This window comes from Cornus florida, unplaced genomic scaffold, assembly GCF_030987335.1.
Source record: "Cornus florida cultivar Cherokee Brave unplaced genomic scaffold, ASM3098733v1 CherokeeBrave_3.0.0_Hap2_Chr09, whole genome shotgun sequence".
In the NCBI taxonomy this organism is placed as follows: Eukaryota; Viridiplantae; Streptophyta; class Magnoliopsida; order Cornales; family Cornaceae; genus Cornus; species Cornus florida.
In genome coordinates this window covers 15,389,197-15,408,757 of record NW_026775579.1, presented here as the reverse complement: position 1 = coordinate 15,408,757, position 19,561 = coordinate 15,389,197, and the positions used below count along the sequence as shown (strand labels likewise).

General features: G+C 34.5%; 1 protein-coding gene and 1 long non-coding RNA gene across 4 annotated transcripts; both read left to right on the top strand.

Annotated features, from left to right (window-relative positions):
- The first annotated feature begins 1,117 nt into the window (after window positions 1-1,117).
- Window positions 1,118-4,225, top strand: LOC132273556 (uncharacterized). Its single transcript, XR_009470143.1, has 2 exons — window positions 1,118-2,355; window positions 3,968-4,225. It is a non-coding gene; the product is annotated as an uncharacterized LOC132273556 (long non-coding RNA).
- A 5,367-nt stretch (window positions 4,226-9,592) lies between these two features.
- Window positions 9,593-14,970, top strand: LOC132273554 (probable cinnamyl alcohol dehydrogenase 6). 3 transcript variants are annotated; one of them, XR_009470142.1, is made up of 5 exons: window positions 9,594-9,892; window positions 10,044-10,157; window positions 10,277-10,504; window positions 13,015-13,100; window positions 14,713-14,970. XR_009470142.1 is itself a non-coding variant. In XM_059774520.1 (4 exons), the coding sequence occupies exons 1-4, from the start codon at window positions 9,798-9,800 to the stop codon at window positions 14,825-14,827; spliced, it is 552 nt and encodes a 183-aa protein (XP_059630503.1). In that variant the 5' UTR covers window positions 9,593-9,797; the 3' UTR covers window positions 14,828-14,970. The 3 variants fall into 3 exon arrangements, 1 of the variants encoding a protein (XP_059630503.1); XR_009470141.1 differs by having other exon boundaries at window positions 13,009-13,100; XM_059774520.1 differs by lacking the exon at window positions 13,015-13,100 and having other exon boundaries at window positions 9,593-9,892.
- Window positions 14,971-19,561: the final 4,591 nt, after the last annotated feature.

Below are 19,561 nucleotides of genomic sequence, written 5' to 3'. Positions count from 1 at the left end.
TCGTACTGCCATGTCGTCTTTGTTTAATACTTTGATTTGATTCATGGATATCTTGGAGTTCTGTTGGTGGTTGTTTTTGGTTCCTTATGATGGTTCGTCAGGAGGGGTACTTTCGATTATTGTCTTCCGTTCCCTCGTCTGGCCTTAAGTTCTGTGTGTGAGTTTCGACTTGTGGTGTGGCCATGTGATCACTTTTTTTTTGAGGGGTTGTCCTGTCGTGAGCACGTGGGTGCGAATAACATGGGGTTGTACATTGTCTTCAGTTTTGGGATTGCTTTCATAGCATGTTATGAGGGATACTCAGAGATGTACTCCGTAGTTATCCTGGTTTCGCCTTTTTGTTTTATTGGGGCTAGATTTTGGGGAAGAAATTCCTTTAAGGTGGGACGGTTGTAATGACCCGGTCATTTTTCTTCCTTTTCTTTTTCTCAGATTTTAACGAATATTTTTTTTTCCGTTGTTTTTTCCTTCTTGGGTTCGGTTTTTCATCACTTGATGTCGTCTCGAGTGCTCTGGAATGATTTCCGAGACTCTTTTCCTTGGATTGACAACTTCCTTTGGGGATTGTGTCATTTCCATATTTTATTTTTCCGAACACTATTCACATTTTGCCTTTTTCTCGTTTATCCTTTTTCCTTACACAACCTCACTTTTTGTGCTCAGATTTGATTCCGGTTTTGCATGCATTCATGATATTTGATTTCCATGATAGTGGTATTTTTACTTTTCTAGAAAAGCATGTTGATTGCTTACTTCTTTCATAAAGGGGCATTAATGCATACTTTAGTGTAATTATTCTTAACTTGTGGGGTTTTAGTGTAATTAAATAAAGTAATTATTTTTCATCTTAGGGACCATTTTACAATTAAATTTGAAAGATATTTTCAAAAAGGACCTTTTTGCAATTTTAAAAAAGTGTGACAAGTGTCACACTCTCATTGGTCCACTTATTGACATTTGTGTGGAAACACTTTAATGCATTAGATGATGACATTTGGAGGGTGAGGATTCACCCACTTTTTAGCCTAGGATTGGTGCACTTGTTGGCTTGGATGATTGACAAGTGTAGGTGTGGGATTAAGCCTAGGAAAGAGCCATGGATTGGTGACAAGTGTAGGTTCACAATTTAGTCTTGCAAATATCTTTGGGCCACTTTGGGATTATGGTTTTAAAGGAGGTTTTTTGTGCAATTGACCATAGATGTGTGTGTTGACCATAGTGTAAGAGCACATAGTGAGTGGAGGATTTCTATTTCCTCCACTCACACTTAACCACATTATTTCATTCTCTTCCTTACAAGAAAACCCTAGCCTCCATGGATGGAGCTTAAAGCCTTAGGCATTGACCTTGATATTTGAGGCCCTTCCACTTACTTTAGACCATAAAACTTGGATACTTTTTGTTCCCCTCATCCTCCTCTTCAAAACCCTTGAAGGATCTAGCCTAACTCCTAGTTTTGCTTTGGTATCTAGAGATTCAATTCTCTAGTGAGGTATTGATCTATTATTTTGAAGTATTTATATGTCATTATTGAGTATTTTACACGCATGGAAGAGAAGGACTTGTATTTTGCCCTTAAACTGTTTTAACTTAAAATTAATCTTGTCAAATTAAGTATAGAATATGAAAATATACTCAATTATCTTTCATTTAGTTTTGGTTTCATGTAATTTGGATTTAAAATGAATTAGTTATGAATTTTTGAAGTTACAAGCTAGTTGCTGGAAATTTGAAGCTTTTCCTTTTTGGTCAGGAAATGAATTTTTATCTGGAGCTGTGATGCTTCAATTACCTTGAAATTTTTACTGGAACTTCCCCCATGGGTTTTACACTAATCAGAATTTTTTCATGATTTTAGAGAATTTCTAAATTTTTTTAAAAATCCGAAACTATATGCTGTCCATGTTTTTATTGCAGCTGGAAAACATATTTTTAGATGATTTATTTCACTAACCTTTTGACATTGGATCATGGCTTAAATTTTCAGTTTTACACTCTCATATGTTTACTTCCAAAATAAATTAGGTTTGCCCAATTTGGATGTCAAATGAATTTTTCATGAATTTTCAAAGTTGGAAGCTACAGGCTGAAAATGTGTTTTCTGGGCAGAATTTGTTCCAAAGTTGTGGGTCAAAAATGTTTCAATTGGGAAAATATTTTGTTAAACTAAATTAATATAATCAAATTACAGTATTTAAGCTTTCATTGGGCTTTGGATTCATTCAATTTGGGTTAGAATTGAATTTTTTATGAATTTTACAAGTTGAAGGTAGCAAGCTGAAAAATCTGTTTTGCGGACCGAAAATTTGGGGCGATTTCATTTCGGTGGTAATTGGGATTTTCATTCCAATTGAGGTAGGGAATGTTTTAGGATTATTTGTGTGTTGTATTGTGTGTTTACCATGATTATACAACATATATGTATGCCTTGTATCAAATCTAGAAAGTTAGTAATTTTTATTTCTTTGTATAAGATTTAAAATTTATGATGATGTATAACTTTGATTTGAATTGTAACATGCTGGGAAATTATGCTTAGATATGTTAGTTAACATGTATTAAATTTGGATCATTTGATTAAGAATTATAACTTTTATTTAATATTTATCTTTAGTGAAAGTTTAATTCACATGGTTGTATCAAGCATTAAATCAAGTTGTAATGTGGTATTTAAATAGGCCTTGGCATGTTCTCTAACATAGATTAAATTGAAGGCATTTGGAATTGTTTAAAAATCTGGAGGAAATTAATTAATTAGCTTGATTAATTTTATTTTAAGTATTTTAATCACTTAACTTGTCATTTGATGTTATATATATGATGACCATGACATTTCTTTCAATATATATTAAATTGAGGTTATTTGGATTAACTTGGAATTTAGAGAATTTAACTATTTATATTTAATTAAATTCTACTTTATTACTCCATGAATTTAATTGCATTTTGGAAGTTGTTTCTATATTTAAATCATGGATTTGGATTTGATGAATGTTCACTTGATTACTTTTGAGCATTGGATAACATAGTTGTTACTTTTATATTCATGAGAATATGTTTTTCCTTATTGAATATATTGTTGCTATGTGTAAGGAATTGCACACTTTGGATTTGACATCTTATATGCCATAGTAGTTGTGAATTTTGAGCATGTATTGTATAAGTTTCCAAAATTTGGATTGTGCTTGGTAAATAATTGATATCTTGTATTTGTGTTGATATATATACGTTGTTGCACAATTTGTTGATTTTGGAAACTTGGGGATGTCGTTGTTTGACTACGGCTAGGACTTGGTTCAAGTACGGGGGATTGTCCCTCTATATAGTCTAGTGCGCACATAGGGAGGTTACCCATGGGATAGTAACCCTAAAGTAACTATGTTGTCGGTCTGATCCGGCGTGACGTCCGAGTATCCACTTTGTTTGATTTCGTATTTCATTTCAAGTTGATAACTAGATGATATTGTAACTTGTTGTTCCTTATTTGATTTCCTATTTTGAGCTTAAGATGTAGCTTTGTGAAAGCATGCTTCATGCGTTGTATTGGAAGTTCCATTGTTAGTTAAATTGCATCGATATCATAATTTGTGTTTTGATGTTCAAATGTAGTTTAGGAATGACCTTATAGATTCATTTTGAACATAGACGTTGGGTGGCATGACCCACACTTGTTGTTTTCGTATTTTGGATTTCAAGTTGAAGACTTTGAGAATCTATATCTTGTTGCCTTGTATAACATGTTTCCATGTTGTTTGAATTGCATGAACAATGTGATTATGATATAAATGATCTAGGTAGCTTAGGATGCTCCCTGGGTCTCATCTTGACATAGACGTTAGGTGGCATGAGCCCCTTTAACATGTATCACCATAAGGTGATAAAATTGTAAAATGCTAGGTCGATGTATGCTCATCTCCTACGAGTAGCTTTATGTTACTCACCCCTACGATACTGGGGCATATTTCAGGTACAGGACTCGGGATTTGAAGATTCCATTGCTCCTTGGATGGCTTACAGTTTCTAAGTTTCTATTTTATGCAAGTGTTAGCATAAAATGCCTCTTTGTAGCCCTATTTGTTTAAACTTGTATTCGTTGATTCATATATGTAAGGTGTACGTAAGTGCACTCTTTTCAATATATTTAACATGTATGAGATGAGGCCGGAGGCCAATCACATGTATCTCGTTTTCTATGCACTTTTGTTTTCAAAGTTTATTATGAAAATATTGGAAAAAGTTAAGTTATTGCTTCATAACTTTCGCATCGGGTGTTGGAATTTCATATCTTTTCTGCCTGGACTCAGAATCAAACGATTCTTAAGTCTAATTTTGTTCATTTTTCGTTATCCTTCCAATGGTGTGCACGGTGGCACCCTTTTCAGTGAGAAATGACCATTTTGCCCTTAGTTCATCTCTTTTCGGGTTAGGCATTCTTGCTTCATTTGCTTGGCTTATTTGAGTTCCGTGGCTTCATGGAGAGTCATTTTGGGGCCTTAGGGATGACATACATCTCTTGAGGTCATTTAGCTTCTTCCGCTTCCGCATTTCGGGTCCGTTATCGGGTCAACTTTCGGTTCATCACTAACGCACCGGGTTGAGAAATTCGGGTCGTTAAAGAGAAAGTGGCAGCCATGGCTACTAGGAGATCCGGCCAAGAGAGGTGGGGAAGATGACCAAAATCTGATTTTTCACTTTAGGGCATCCTATTTATAGTAAGTCTCAAAAACTACCCCGAAAGGGCCCCGCCGGGTCTGGAAAAGTGGATTTTGAGCAAACGCGCTCAAACGGCAAAACTCCGTGAACAAAAAAGATTCAAAATGAGAAAATATGAACAATGGAAGAAACGACGTTGAAAACTGAGTCCCAAGCAGAAAGTTATGCCCTGAACAAGTTCAGCTGCAACTGGGTCCAGAAACTCTGAAACTAGAGAAAAATGACCAGATGGAAATTCTATGAATTTACAAGTCAACAAAAAGTGAAAATGAATCCCGTACGAGGATCCAGGCTCCAGACGAGACATTTTTGCAATAACTTTCGTTAATTGCACAATGGCCCTACAAAAAGGGTTCACTGCGAAATTGCCCCAGAATGAAAATATCTTCCAAAAGATATTTTCTTAGATGCCCCTGAAATAAAATATCTTCAAAAGATATTTACGAAAAATACCCCAAGAAATGAAAAAGATTCTAAAGAATTGTGCATCCATGCCCCTGTAGGCATCGGGAGCAACCAGAGTACTTTTTTGCAAAAGTAAAGATACGTATTTCGAGGAAACCACTCAAGATGAAGGCACGTGAAGTCAAAAACCAACTCCGAACATGAGAAGTGAGGTTGTACCAAAAACTGACAAACGGAGATAAGAGGAAATAGGGAAAATGACAGAATAGGGAAAAGACGAAATAGCGCATAGTGTCCGAAAAACGAAAAATGCGAAAATGACTCGGTGCTCAAAGGAAGTTGTTAATTCACATGAAAGAGTCTCAGAAACCAATTCCGAGCACTCAAGATGACACTAAGCGACATGAAACAGAGCTCAGAAAAGAAAATTAAACGAAAAAAATTCATTCGTAAAATTTCAAGAGAACTGTGTTCCATCCAAGTCTGTTTCGAGAACGCCATATGAGCTGTGGTTTGGACAGAAACCTAGTTTAAATCACATGCATATATGGGAGGTGTCCAGCACACGTGCATAAGAAACAGGCAGACAAGTTGGAAGCAAGATCAGATACATGCTTATTTGTTGGCTATCCTAAGGGCATTAGAGGTGGATTATTTTATGATCCCGGGGACAATAAGGTTATTATCAATACTCATGCTGTTTACCTGGAGGAGGATTATATTATGAACCACAGACCTAATAGCCAAATAGTGTTAGAGGAGATGGTTAGCATATCAGATATACCCCCTATGGACACACCTAATATAAATAATGAGAATGATGAGACACAGGAAGTCCCTGCTGAATTACCATCATCTAGTGCATCGATTCCTGCACCGATCCTTCGTGTAGTGGGAGGACTATCATCCGACCCGACAAACTCACTCTTTTGGGTGAGGTCTATGAGGTCGTCCCCGATAAGCATGAGTCGGACCCAGTAAGCTATGCGGAAACATTGACCGATATAGATATGAAATCAGAGTTGGAATCTATATATTCTAACAAAGTCAAGGAAATTGTAGAACTTCCTAATGGGGTTCAGCCCATTGGTTGTAAGTAGATCTACAAACGAAAGAGAGGAATGGATGGGAATGTTGAGACATTTAAAGCTAGACTAGTTGCCAAAGGCTTCACTCAACGTGAAGGTATTGATTATGAGGATACATTCTCACTAGTTGCAATGCTTAAATCTATTCGCATTCTTTTGGCCATTTGTGCTCATTATGATTATGAGATATGGCAGATGGATGTTAAGACGGCATTTTTAAATGGTCATCTTAAACAAGACATCTATATGAGGCAACCAGACGGTTTCGTGGTTAAAGGTCGTGAGGACTGTATGTGTAAGTTAAATACGTTTATTTATGGACTTAAGCAAGCTTCATGCACATGGAACATTTGTTTTGATCAGGCAGTCAAATTATTTGGCTTTGAACAAAAAGTGTTTGAACCTTGCGTTTATAAGAAAAAACAGGGTAATGTCATCATGATTCTCGTTTTTTATGTTGATGACATCTTACTCATTGGTAATGATGTAGAGGCTTTGTCATCAGTTAAAAGGTGGTTTTTCAATAATTTGAGATGAAAGATCTTGGAGAAGCAAGCTATATTCTTGGGATCAAGCTTTTGCGTGATCGGGTTAAAAAGAAAATAGGCTTGTCTCAAGAATCTTATATTGACAAAGTTCTGACCAGGTTTCGAATGAAAAACTCTAAGAAAGGGTTTTTACCATTTAGACATGGATTGGCTCTTTCTAATGACCAGTCTCCCAAGATTGATAAGGAAATTGAGCAAATGAGGCGGATACCATATGCTTCGGCAGTTGGTAGTCTCATGTATGCCATGGTCTATACCAGACCAGACATCTGTTACTCTGTAGGGATTGTCAGTAAATATCAGTCCAATCCTAGACTTAATCATTGGTCAACTGTGAAGAATATCTTAAAATACCTTAGAAGAACTAAGAGTCTCATGCTCATTTATGGAGGTGATGATCTGGTTCCAATCGGATATACGGATTCTGATTTCCAATCGGATCCAGATGCCAAGAGATCTACATCTGGATATATGTTCAAACTCAATGGAGGGGCAATTAGTTGGAAGAGTGTAAAGCAGGGTTGTACTACTGACTCAACCATAGAAGCAGAATACATTGCAGCCTCTGAGGTAGCAAAAGAAGCTGTTTGGTTGAGGAACTTTCTAATTGAACTGGAGGTTATAGAGCATATAGATCGGCCTATGACGCTTCATTGTGACAATAGTGCGACTATAGCCCAAACCAAGGACCCAAAATTTCATAAAGGAATAAGACACATTCAGAGGAAACGTCATGTGGTTCGTGATATAGTAAAGCGAGGAGATATACTTGTGGCCAAGATTGCATCGGAACACAACCTTGCTGATCCATTCACAAAGGCTTTACCGATCAAGATGTTTGATCGTCATATGGAAAACATTAGAGTTAGATGTGATTCGAATTGGCTATAAAGGCAAGTGGGAGCTGTTAGGATATGTGTGCCCTAGCATAGCAAATTCTTATTTGGATTGTAAAAGTCATGGTTCCTTATCTAAATATTATTATTAAGGCATTATACAATTGGTGAATGAAATGTATTATTTCGATTCATTATAGAACTGATTAAGTCCACTTGATTACAAGATATATTTATATATGTATGTAATGGAAATTAATACTAAGTTATAAATTAGTAATCATAAATGGTTCTAAATCGGTAATTATGGATGGACATTTAATTAATTAAGACTTGAACCGAGTCTACGATAGGTTGAGATATATTGCAAGAGTCGTCGTATGCAATTGCTCTCGATCACAGTCATGACTTTTGACTTTCAAGCATGAGAGAAGTATATACTCTTTTATTAATTAATAATTATTTTGATTTGTCCAGTGAATACTTCGGGATCCTTAGATCGGCACTTTAAGTAGTTATGTAATTAATAGTTAGAGAGTTATATTCTCAATAATTGCATCAGTGTTATTTGTATTTATTTTGTATTGATTATGGTTGATCACAAATTAAATTCGAAGGCCTTCGTATACTTTAGACAAAATGTTTCTATATATATTTTTTTAGTAAATTATTATTTTTGTCAAACAAATATTTTACTGTGATCAAACCAGTAATAATCAAGTTACAAAATAATTATATTAATTATGTTGTCGGATTGATGGCTTTATTATCCGATAAATAATTATGCATAGAGGGTCAAAGTGCAACATTGACTTAGAGGTTATTTACTATTTAATTGGAGAGCAATTAATTTCTTTTAGTAGAGTAAAAATTAATTTATTAATTAATTGAATTGGGTCCATGGTTTGATGGACCAGACCATTTTTAATTTATAGTAACCATGAAAATAGTAAATTCAAAGGATTCTCACTCATAACCCAAGTTGATATTGGAGTCCTATTAGAATTGAGATATTTGAGTTAGAGATGGAGAATGATTTATTATTTCTTTTTTTAATTTTTATTTTGCCTATATATACATAGGTCCATGTATATTTTAAAGGTGACTTTTAGAAGAAGAAAAAGAAATATATTTTCTCTCTCTAAATTTTAGGGTTTGCTATCTCTTCTAAAGGAGGCTACCACAAGCCTTGACTCTAAGGACATTCATCGAGCCATATTGGTGATTTTTAAAAAGGTCTACAATAAGTGAGAACATTCACTTTAGATGAAAGATTTAAAGGTTTACTCAGACTTTTGATGTAAGTATTCAAACTGTTAATTGAATGATACATCATCTTTTATTTTTGTATAAAACTCGTCTCTATGTGATGAATCAAGGTTTATGTATGAAAATCCCTTAAAAGTTTTTTTAAAACTTGTACATTTCCCAACAGTTTTAACATTGGATCTGATCCGATCTGAAGTTCATTAAGAGTTTAAATTATAATTATGAATCCAAATGCAAAAACAATTTAATATGAATCTTTTTTAAAACACCCTTTAAAAGAATACCAGTCCAACTTATTTATGAAATAAATGGAGTTTTTATTTGAGATTCAACTGAAATCAATTACATTTATCTTTATTTCCCATTTAAATTATATGTACTCGATATGACCACACTGATCATATGATTCAATTAAAATTCAAATATGAATCATGACGTTAGAATGTGGAATTTGGCTTCAATTTACATGAACCTGCTCCATTTCCAAGTCCAAATTGTTCTCTAATGAAAATATACGAATACGGAAAGAAAAAAAAAAAAAAAAAAAATAGAAATTAATGAATTGAGCTAAACATTAAATTTATACATGTCATATATGATATATCCAATAATTAATTCAACCTGCCGATCAGCCAACTACTACGGACGTTGTGAAACACGTTGACGTTAACATCCCATGGAGTGTATTCATTTAGTCTCCCCACCAATCACCATATATGCCCCAGTGAACAAGTCAGGGAGTCACCATCTTCATCCCAACCCGCCCTCTCACTCTCTCTCACACACACACACACTCTCTCTCACAGACTATCTTCATCCCAACCCCCGTCTTACTCTCTCACACACACATTTTCTCTCTCTCTCACACACACACACACTCTCTCTCACAGACTATCTTCATCCCAACCCCCGTCTTACTCTCTCACACACATAAACACATGGCCCAAACAACCCCAAACCACACACAGACGGTTGCCGGCTGGGCGGCCCATGATTCCTCCGGCAAGATTACTCCTTACCTCTTCAAACGAAGGTATTAATTATTATTATTATTAGTATTATTATTATTATTATTATTTGAAAAGAGTACGTTCACCAATAATAATAGTTTAGACATTTATTTTTTATTTTTTCGTTCTAAAAGTAGATATATTTGGTAATCTAACCTTATATATAACGAACAGAGAAAACGGTATCAATGATGTGACCATTAGGATCTTGTATTGTGGGATATGCCACACCGATCTTCATTTTGTCAAGAATGATTGGGGTATCACCATGTACCCTGTCGTCCCCGGGTACGTACAAGTTTACAAATATATATATATATATATATAGTACAAAAACATGAACATATACATATGTGTTTGAAAAATAACTAATTTTAAATTTAATATGTGTTTGTCAATTATGTTAGTCATGAAATAACCGGAGTGATAACAAAGGTGGGAAGCAATGTAAAGAATTTTAAGGTAGGAGACAGGGTAGGGGTTGGATGCTTGGCCTCTTCGTGTCTGGAGTGTGAGTTCTGCCAAGACTCTCAAGAGAACTACTGCGACCAGATTCAGCTCACTTACAATGGCATTTTCTGGGATGGTAGCATCACCTATGGTGGCTACTCCAAAATGCACGTTGCTGATCACAGGTATTTTTATTTTTTATGCTTCTATCGGTAGAAAAGAAAAAAATTGGTTGAATGGTAGAAAAAAATGGATGAATTAAACAATTCTAGAGAATAAATTATGAAGTTTTTTTTTTTTTTTTGTTCGGTTTAATGAAAAAGTAGAGTTTATTATAAGACCAAAAAAAAAAGTTAATTTTTTTAATTATTTTTATCCTTTGTTTAATACAACGACTTGACTTTAATAGGTATACACCGTATACTGGGATTAGGAAGGTCACAACGGTGTTAGGTTTTTTTAATCCCATCGTCTTTGAGTCGCAATAAAATATTCTATCTGGCAGTTTTATTACTTTAAACCCGTGCTTTCTACGTTACATAAAATAATAGTTTTACGGGTCCAACATATACTTTAAAATAATTTGGGTGATTACGATTGGCAGGAGAATCTTTTTTCATTTTTTTACTATAAGGACTTTAATTAGTTTAATCCATAAAATAAATATGAAAAAAAAAAAACCTAGTTAGGGGACTATTGGTTTGATTCCAAAAAATGATCGGTCGGTCTCATTTGAAACGTCAAACTAGAAATGGGTGGATCTCATTTTTTGTGGATGGTGAAATGGTCCCGGAACATTGAAAATTTGAATTTGTGATCCATTGTTAAGTGTCAAATGGTGATTTGACGAGACAAATAAATTCCAAAATGATGTGTTTAATTTCTCTGGCCCTGCTTTGCAATGCGGGGCCCATACCATTCTCTCTCTGTACCCATCTGAAAGATATTATTCATTTGAAAAAAATTATTAGATGATTCTGATTTAATAAATCAGTTAAATCGGATTTTAAAATTAAAAAATGACTCACAAAAATATATTAATACATAAAAAAAAATGATAAATTTGACAACGATTTTTGTTCAATTATATAACTGATTTGTTGTGATAATTAATGATTGTGATATAAATTTAGAAAAATAATTTTATTATTTTGAAAAGTTATCAAGAATCTTTATTGAATAGTAGTCTATTGAGATAATTCACAAAATATCAAATGGACCAAAATCATTTAGTAATTTCTCCCCATTTGGACTTTTGCTTCTCTTTCCATGCTCTCTGGCTAGTCACTATCATTAAGCATGCATGTATGTATATATATATATATATATATATATATATAGATATATATTATTTTATTTATAAAAAATATAATTTGATTGTTCGAACTGCATTATAAAAACTTAACTATATTATTAATAAAAAAATAAAAAAATATCCGCTCAAACTTTAGGTGAGTCAGGCGGTCACCCTTGGTCAACTACATTAATCTGAATGCAAGTTGGCTGCTAGTAGTGGGTCATTATTTAATTATTACAAGTGTAGGTTCACAATTTAGTCTTGCAAATATCTTTGGGCCACTTTGGGATTATAGTTTTAAAGGAGGTTTTTTGTGCAATTGACCATAGATGTGTGTGTTGACCATAGTGTAAGAGCACATAGTGAGTGGAGGATTTCTATTTCCTCCACTCACACTTAACCACATTATTTCATTCTCTTCCTTACAAGAAAACCCTAGCCTCCATGGATGGAGCTTAAAGCCTTAGGCATTGACCTTGATATTTGAGGCCCTTCCACTTACTTTAGACCATAAAACTTGGATACTTTTTGTTCCCCTCATCCTCCTCTTCAAAACCCTTGAAGGATCTAGCCTAACTCCTAGTTTTGCTTTGGTATCTAGAGATTCAATTCTCTAGTGAGGTATTGATCTATTATTTTGAAGTATTTATATGTCATTATTGAGTATTTTACACGCATGGAAGAGAAGGACTTGTATTTTGCCCTTAAACTGTTTTAACTTAAAATTAATCTTGTCAAATTAAGTATAGAATATGAAAATATACTCAATTATCTTTCATTTAGTTTTGGTTTCATGTAATTTGGATTTAAAATGAATTAGTTATGAATTTTTGAAGTTACAAGCTAGTTGCTGGAAATTTGAAGCTTTTCCTTTTTGGTCAGGAAATGAATTTTTATCTGGAGCTGTGATGCTTCAATTACCTTGAAATTTTTACTGGAACTTCCCCCATGGGTTTTACACTAATCAGAATTTTTTCATGATTTTAGAGAATTTCTAAATTTTTTTAAAAATCCGAAACTATATGCTGTCCATGTTTTTATTGCAGCTGGAAAACATATTTTTAGATGATTTATTTCACTAACCTTTTGACATTGGATCATGGCTTAAATTTTCAGTTTTACACTCTCATATGTTTACTTCCAAAATAAATTAGGTTTGCCCAATTTGGATGTCAAATGAATTTTTCATGAATTTTCAAAGTTGGAAGCTACAGGCTGAAAATGTGTTTTCTGGGCAGAATTTGTTCCAAAGTTGTGGGTCAAAAATGTTTCAATTGGGAAAATATTTTGTTAAACTAAATTAATATAATCAAATTACAGTATTTAAGCTTTCATTGGGCTTTGGATTCATTCAATTTGGGTTAGAATTGAATTTTTTATGAATTTTACAAGTTGAAGGTAGCAAGCTGAAAAATCTGTTTTGCGGACCGAAAATTTGGGGCGATTTCATTTCGGTGGTAATTGGGATTTTCATTCCAATTGAGGTAGGGAATGTTTTAGGATTATTTGTGTGTTGTATTGTGTGTTTACCATGATTATACAACATATATGTATGCCTTGTATCAAATCTAGAAAGTTAGTAATTTTTATTTCTTTGTATAAGATTTAAAATTTATGATGATGTATAACTTTGATTTGAATTGTAACATGCTGGGAAATTATGCTTAGATATGTTAGTTAACATGTATTAAATTTGGATCATTTGATTAAGAATTACAACTTTTATTTAATATTTATCTTTAGTGAAAGTTTAATTCACATGGTTGTATCAAGCATTAAATCAAGTTGTAATGTGGTATTTAAATAGGCCTTGGCATGTTCTCTAACATAGATTAAATTGAAGGCATTTGGAATTGTTTAAAAATCTGGAGGAAATTAATTAATTAGCTTGATTAATTTTATTTTAAGTATTTTAATCACTTAACTTGTCATTTGATGTTATATATATGATGACCATGACATTTCTTTCAATATATATTAAATTGAGGTTATTTGGATTAACTTGGAATTTAGAGAATTTAACTATTTATATTTAATTAAATTCTACTTTATTACTCCATGAATTTAATTGCATTTTGGAAGTTGTTTCTATATTTAAATCATGGATTTGGATTTGATGAATGTTCACTTGATTACTTTTGAGCATTGGATAACATAGTTGTTACTTTTATATTCATGAGAATATGTTTTTCCTTATTGAATATATTGTTGCTATGTGTAAGGAATTGCACACTTTGGATTTGACATCTTATATGCCATAGTAGTTGTGAATTTTGAGCATGTATTGTATAAGTTTCCAAAATTTGGATTGTGCTTGGTAAATAATTGATATCTTGTATTTGTGTTGATATATATACGTTGTTGCACAATTTGTTGATTTTGGAAACTTGGGGATGTCGTTGTTTGACTACGGCTAGGACTTGGTTCAAGTACGGGGGATTGTCCCTCTATATAGTCTAGTGCGCACATAGGGAGGTTACCCATGGGATAGTAACCCTAAAGTAACTATGTTGTCGGTCTGATCCGGCGTGACGTCCGAGTATCCACTTTGTTTGATTTCGTATTTCATTTCAAGTTGATAACTAGATGATATTGTAACTTGTTGTTCCTTATTTGATTTCCTATTTTGAGCTTAAGATGTAGCTTTGTGAAAGCATGCTTCATGCGTTGTATTGGAAGTTCCATTGTTAGTTAAATTGCATCGATATCATAATTTGTGTTTTGATGTTCAAATGTAGTTTAGGAATGACCTTATAGATTCATTTTGAACATAGACGTTGGGTGGCATGACCCACACTTGTTGTTTTCGTATTTTGGATTTCAAGTTGAAGACTTTGAGAATCTATATCTTGTTGCCTTGTATAACATGTTTCCATGTTGTTTGAATTGCATGAACAATGTGATTATGATATAAATGATCTAGGTAGCTTAGGATGCTCCCTGGGTCTCATCTTGACATAGACGTTAGGTGGCATGAGCCCCTTTAACATGTATCACCATAAGGTGATAAAATTGTAAAATGCTAGGTCGATGTATGCTCATCTCCTACGAGTAGCTTTATGTTACTCACCCCTACGATACTGGGGCATATTTCAGGTACAGGACTCGGGATTTGAAGATTCCATTGCTCCTTGGATGGCTTACAGTTTCTAAGTTTCTATTTTATGCAAGTGTTAGCATAAAATGCCTCTTTGTAGCCCTATTTGTTTAAACTTGTATTCGTTGATTCATATATGTAAGGTGTACGTAAGTGCACTCTTTTCAATATATTTAACATGTATGAGATGAGGCCGGAGGCCAATCACATGTATCTCGTTTTCTATGCACTTTTGTTTTCAAAGTTTATTATGAAAATATTGGAAAAAGTTAAGTTATTGCTTCATAACTTTCGCATCGGGTGTTGGAATTTCATATCTTTTCTGCCTGGACTCAGAATCAAACGATTCTTAAGTCTAATTTTGTTCATTTTTCGTTATCCTTCCAATGGTGTGCACGGTGGCACCCTTTTCAGTGAGAAATGACCATTTTGCCCTTAGTTCATCTCTTTTCGGGTTAGGCATTCTTGCTTCATTTGCTTGGCTTATTTGAGTTCCGTGGCTTCATGGAGAGTCATTTTGGGGCCTTAGGGATGACATACATCTCTTGAGGTCATTTGGCTTCTTCCGCTTCCGCATTTCGGGTCCGTTATCGGGTCAACTTTCGGTCATCACTAACGCACCGGGTTGAGAAATTCGGGTCGTTAAAGAGAAAGTGGCAGCCATGGCTACTAGGAGATCCGGCCAAGAGAGGTGGGGAAGATGACCAAAATCTGATTTTTCACTTTAGGGCATCCTATTTATAGTAAGTCTCAAAAACTGCCCCGAAAGGGCCCCGCCGGGTCTGGAAAAGTGGATTTTGAGCAAACGCGCTCAAACGGCAAAACTCCGTGAACAAAAAAGATTCAAAATGAGAAAATATGAACAATGGAAGAAACGACGTTGAAAACTGAGTCCCAAGCAGAAAGTTATGCCCTGAACAAGTTCAGCTGCAACTGGGTCCAGAAACTCTGAAACTAGAGAAAAATGACCAGATGGAAATTCTATGAATTTACAAGTCAACAAAAAGTGAAAATGAATCCCGTACGAGGATCCAGGCTCCAGACGAGACATTTTTGCAATAACTTTCGTTAATTGCACAATGGCCCTATAAAAAGGGTTCACTGCGAAATTGCCCCAGAATGAAAATATCTTCCAAAAGATATTTTCTTAGATGCCCCTGAAATAAAATATCTTCAAAAGATATTTACGAAAAATACCCCAAGAAATGAAAAAGATTCTAAAGAATTGTGCATCCATGCCCCTGTAGGCATCGGGAGCAACCAGAGTACTTTTTTGCAAAAGTAAAGATACGTATTTCGAGGAAACCACTCAAGATGAAGGCACGTGAAGTCAAAAACCAACTCCGAACATGAGAAGTGAGGTTGTACCAAAAACTGACAAACGGAGATAAGAGGAAATAGGGAAAATGACAGAATAGGGAAAAGACGAAATAGCGCATAGTGTCCGAAAAACGAAAAATGCGAAAATGACTCGGTGCTCAAAGGAAGTTGTTAATTCACATGAAAGAGTCTCAGAAACCAATTCCGAGCACTCAAGATGACACTAAGCGACATGAAACAGAGCTCAGAAAAGAAAATTAAACGAAAAAAATTCATTCGTAAAATTTCAAGAGAACTGTGTTCCATCCAAGTCTGTTTCGAGAACGCCATATGAGCTGTAGTTTGGACAGAAACCTAGTTTAAATCACATGCATATATGGGAGGTGTCCAGCACACGTGCATAAGAAACAGGCAGACAAGTTGGAAGCAAGATCAGATACATGCTTATTTGTTGGCTATCCTAAGGGCATTAGAGGTGGATTATTTTATGATCCCGGGGACAATAAGGTTATTATCAATACTCATGCTGTTTACCTGGAGGAGGATTATATTATGAACCACAGACCTAATAGCCAAATAGTGTTAGAGGAGATGGTTAGCATATCAGATATACCCCCTATGGACACACCTAATATAAATAATGAGAATGATGAGACACAGGAAGTCCCTGCTGAATTACCATCATCTAGTGCATCGATTCCTGCACCGATCCTTCGCGTAGTGGGAGGACTATCATCCGACCCGACAAACTCACTCTTTTGGGTGAGGTCTATGAGGTCGTCCCCGATAAGCATGAGTCGGACCCAGTAAGCTATGCGGAAACATTGACCGATATAGATATGAAATCAGAGTTGGAATCTATATATTCTAACAAAGTCAAGGAAATTGTAGAACTTCCTAATGGGGTTCAGCCCATTGGTTGTAAGTAGATCTACAAACGAAAGAGAGGAATGGATGGGAATGTTGAGACATTTAAAGCTAGACTAGTTGCCAAAGGCTTCACTCAACGTGAAGGTATTGATTATGAGGATACATTCTCACTAGTTGCAATGCTTAAATCTATTCGCATTCTTTTGGCCATTTGTGCTCATTATGATTATGAGATATGGCAGATGGATGTTAAGACGGCATTTTTAAATAGTCATCTTAAACAAGACATCTATATGAGGCAACCAGACGGTTTCGTGGTTAAAGGTCGTGAGGACTGTATGTGTAAGTTAAATACGTTTATTTATGGACTTAAGCAAGCTTCATGCACATGGAACATTTGTTTTGATCAGGCAGTCAAATTATTTGGCTTTGAACAAAACGTGTTTGAACCTTGCGTTTATAAGAAAAAACAGGGTAATGTCATCATGATTCTCGTTTTTTATGTTGATGACATCTTACTCATTGGTAATGATGTAGAGGCTTTGTCATCAGTTAAAAGGTGGTTTTTCAATAATTTGAGATGAAAGATCTTGGAGAAGCAAGCTATATTCTTGGGATCAAGCTTTTGCGAGATCGGGTTAAAAAGAAAATAGGCTTGTCTCAAGAATCTTATATTGACAAAGTTCTGACCAGGTTTCGAATGAAAAACTCTAAGAAAGGGTTTTTACCATTTAGACATGGATTGGCTCTTTCTAATGACCAGTCTCCCAAGATTGATAAGGAAATTGAGCAAATGAGGCGGATACCATATGCTTCGGCAGTTGGTAGTCTCATGTATGCCATGGTCTATACCAGACCAGACATCTGTTACTCTGTAGGGATTGTCAGTAAATATCAGTCCAATCCTAGACTTAATCATTGGTCAACTGTGAAGAATATCTTAAAATACCTTAGAAGAACTAAGAGTCTCATGCTCATTTATGGAGGTGATGATCTGGTTCCAATCGGATATACGGATTCTGATTTCCAATCGGATCCAGATGCCAAGAGATCTACATCTGGATATATGTTCAAACTCAATGGGGGGGCAATTAGTTGGAAGAGTGTAAAGTAGGGTTGTACTACTGACTCAACCATAGAAGCAGAATACATTGCAGCCTCTGAGGTAGCAAAAGAAGCTGTTTGGTTGAGGAACTTTCTAATTGAACTGGAGGTTATAGAGCATATAGATCGGCCTATGACGCTTCATTGTGACAATAGTGCGACTATAGCCCAAACCAAGGACCCAAAATTTCATAAAGGAATAAGACACATTCAGAGGAAACGTCATGTGGTTCGTGATATAGTAAAGCGAGGAGATATACTTGTGGCCAAGATTGCATCGGAACACAACCTTGCTGATCCATTCACAAAGGCTTTACCGATCAAGATGTTTGATCGTCATATGGAAAACATTAGAGTTAGATGTGATTCGAATTGGCTATAAAGGCAAGTGGGAGCTGTTAGGATATGTGTGCCCTAGCATAGCAAATTCTTATTTGGATTGTAAAAGTCATGGTTCCTTATCTAAATATTATTATTAAGGCATTATACAATTGGTGAATGAAATGTATTATTTCGATTCATTATAGAATTGATTGAGTCCACTTGATTACAAGATATATTTATATATGTATGTAATGGAAATTAATACTAAGTTATAAATTAGTAATCATAAATGGTTCTAAATCGGTAATTATGGATGGACATTTAATTAATTAAGACTTGAACCGAGTCTACGATAGGTTGAGATATATTGCAAGAGTCGTCGTATGCAATTGCTCTCGATCACAGTCATGACTTTTGACTTTCAAGCATGAGAGAAGTATATACTCTTTTATTAATTAATAATTATTTTGATTTGTCCAGTGAATACTTCGGGATCCTTAGATCGGCACTTTAAGTAGTTATGTAATTAATAGTTAGAGAGTTATATTCTCAATAATTGCATCAGTGTTATTTGTATTTATTTTGTATTGATTATGGTTGATCACAAATTAAATTCGAAGGCCTTCGTATACTTTAGACAAAATGTTTCTATATATATTTTTTTAGTAAATTATTATTTTTGTCAAACAAATATTTTACTGTGATCAAACCAGTAATAATCAAGTTACAAAATAATTATATTAATTATGTTGTCGGATTGATGGCTTTATTATCCGATAAATAATTATGCATAGAGGGTCAAAGTGCAACATTGACTTAGAGGTTATTTACTATTTAATTGGAGAGCAATTAATTTCTTTTAGTAGAGTAAAAATTAATTTATTAATTAATTGAATTGGGTCCATGGTTTGATGGACCAGACCATTTTTAATTTATAGTAACCATGAAAATAGTAAATTCAAAGGATTCTCACTCATAACCCAAGTTGATATTGGAGTCCTATTAGAATTGAGATATTTGAGTTAGAGATGGAGAATGATTTATTATTTCTTTTTTTAATTTTTATTTTGCCTATATATACATAGGTCCATGTATATTTTAAAGGTGACTTTTAGAAGAAGAAAAAGAAATATATTTTCTCTCTCTAAATTTTAGGGTTTGCTATCTCTTCTAAAGGAGGCTACCACAAGCCTTGACTCTAAGGACATTCATCGAGCCATATTGGTGATT

Excerpts from the sequence above, each read along its gene's own strand:
- LOC132273554 (XM_059774520.1), top strand. The coding sequence starts at position 9,798 with ATGGCCCAAACAACCCCAAACCACACACAGACGGTTGCCGGCTGGGCG. Across the intron at positions 10,158-10,276 it reads ATGTACCCTGTCGTCCCCGG|TCATGAAATAACCGGAGTGA; the intron begins GTACGTACAAGT and ends CAATTATGTTAG. Across the intron at positions 10,505-14,712 it reads ATGCACGTTGCTGATCACAG|GTACAGGACTCGGGATTTGA; the intron begins GTATTTTTATTT and ends GGCATATTTCAG.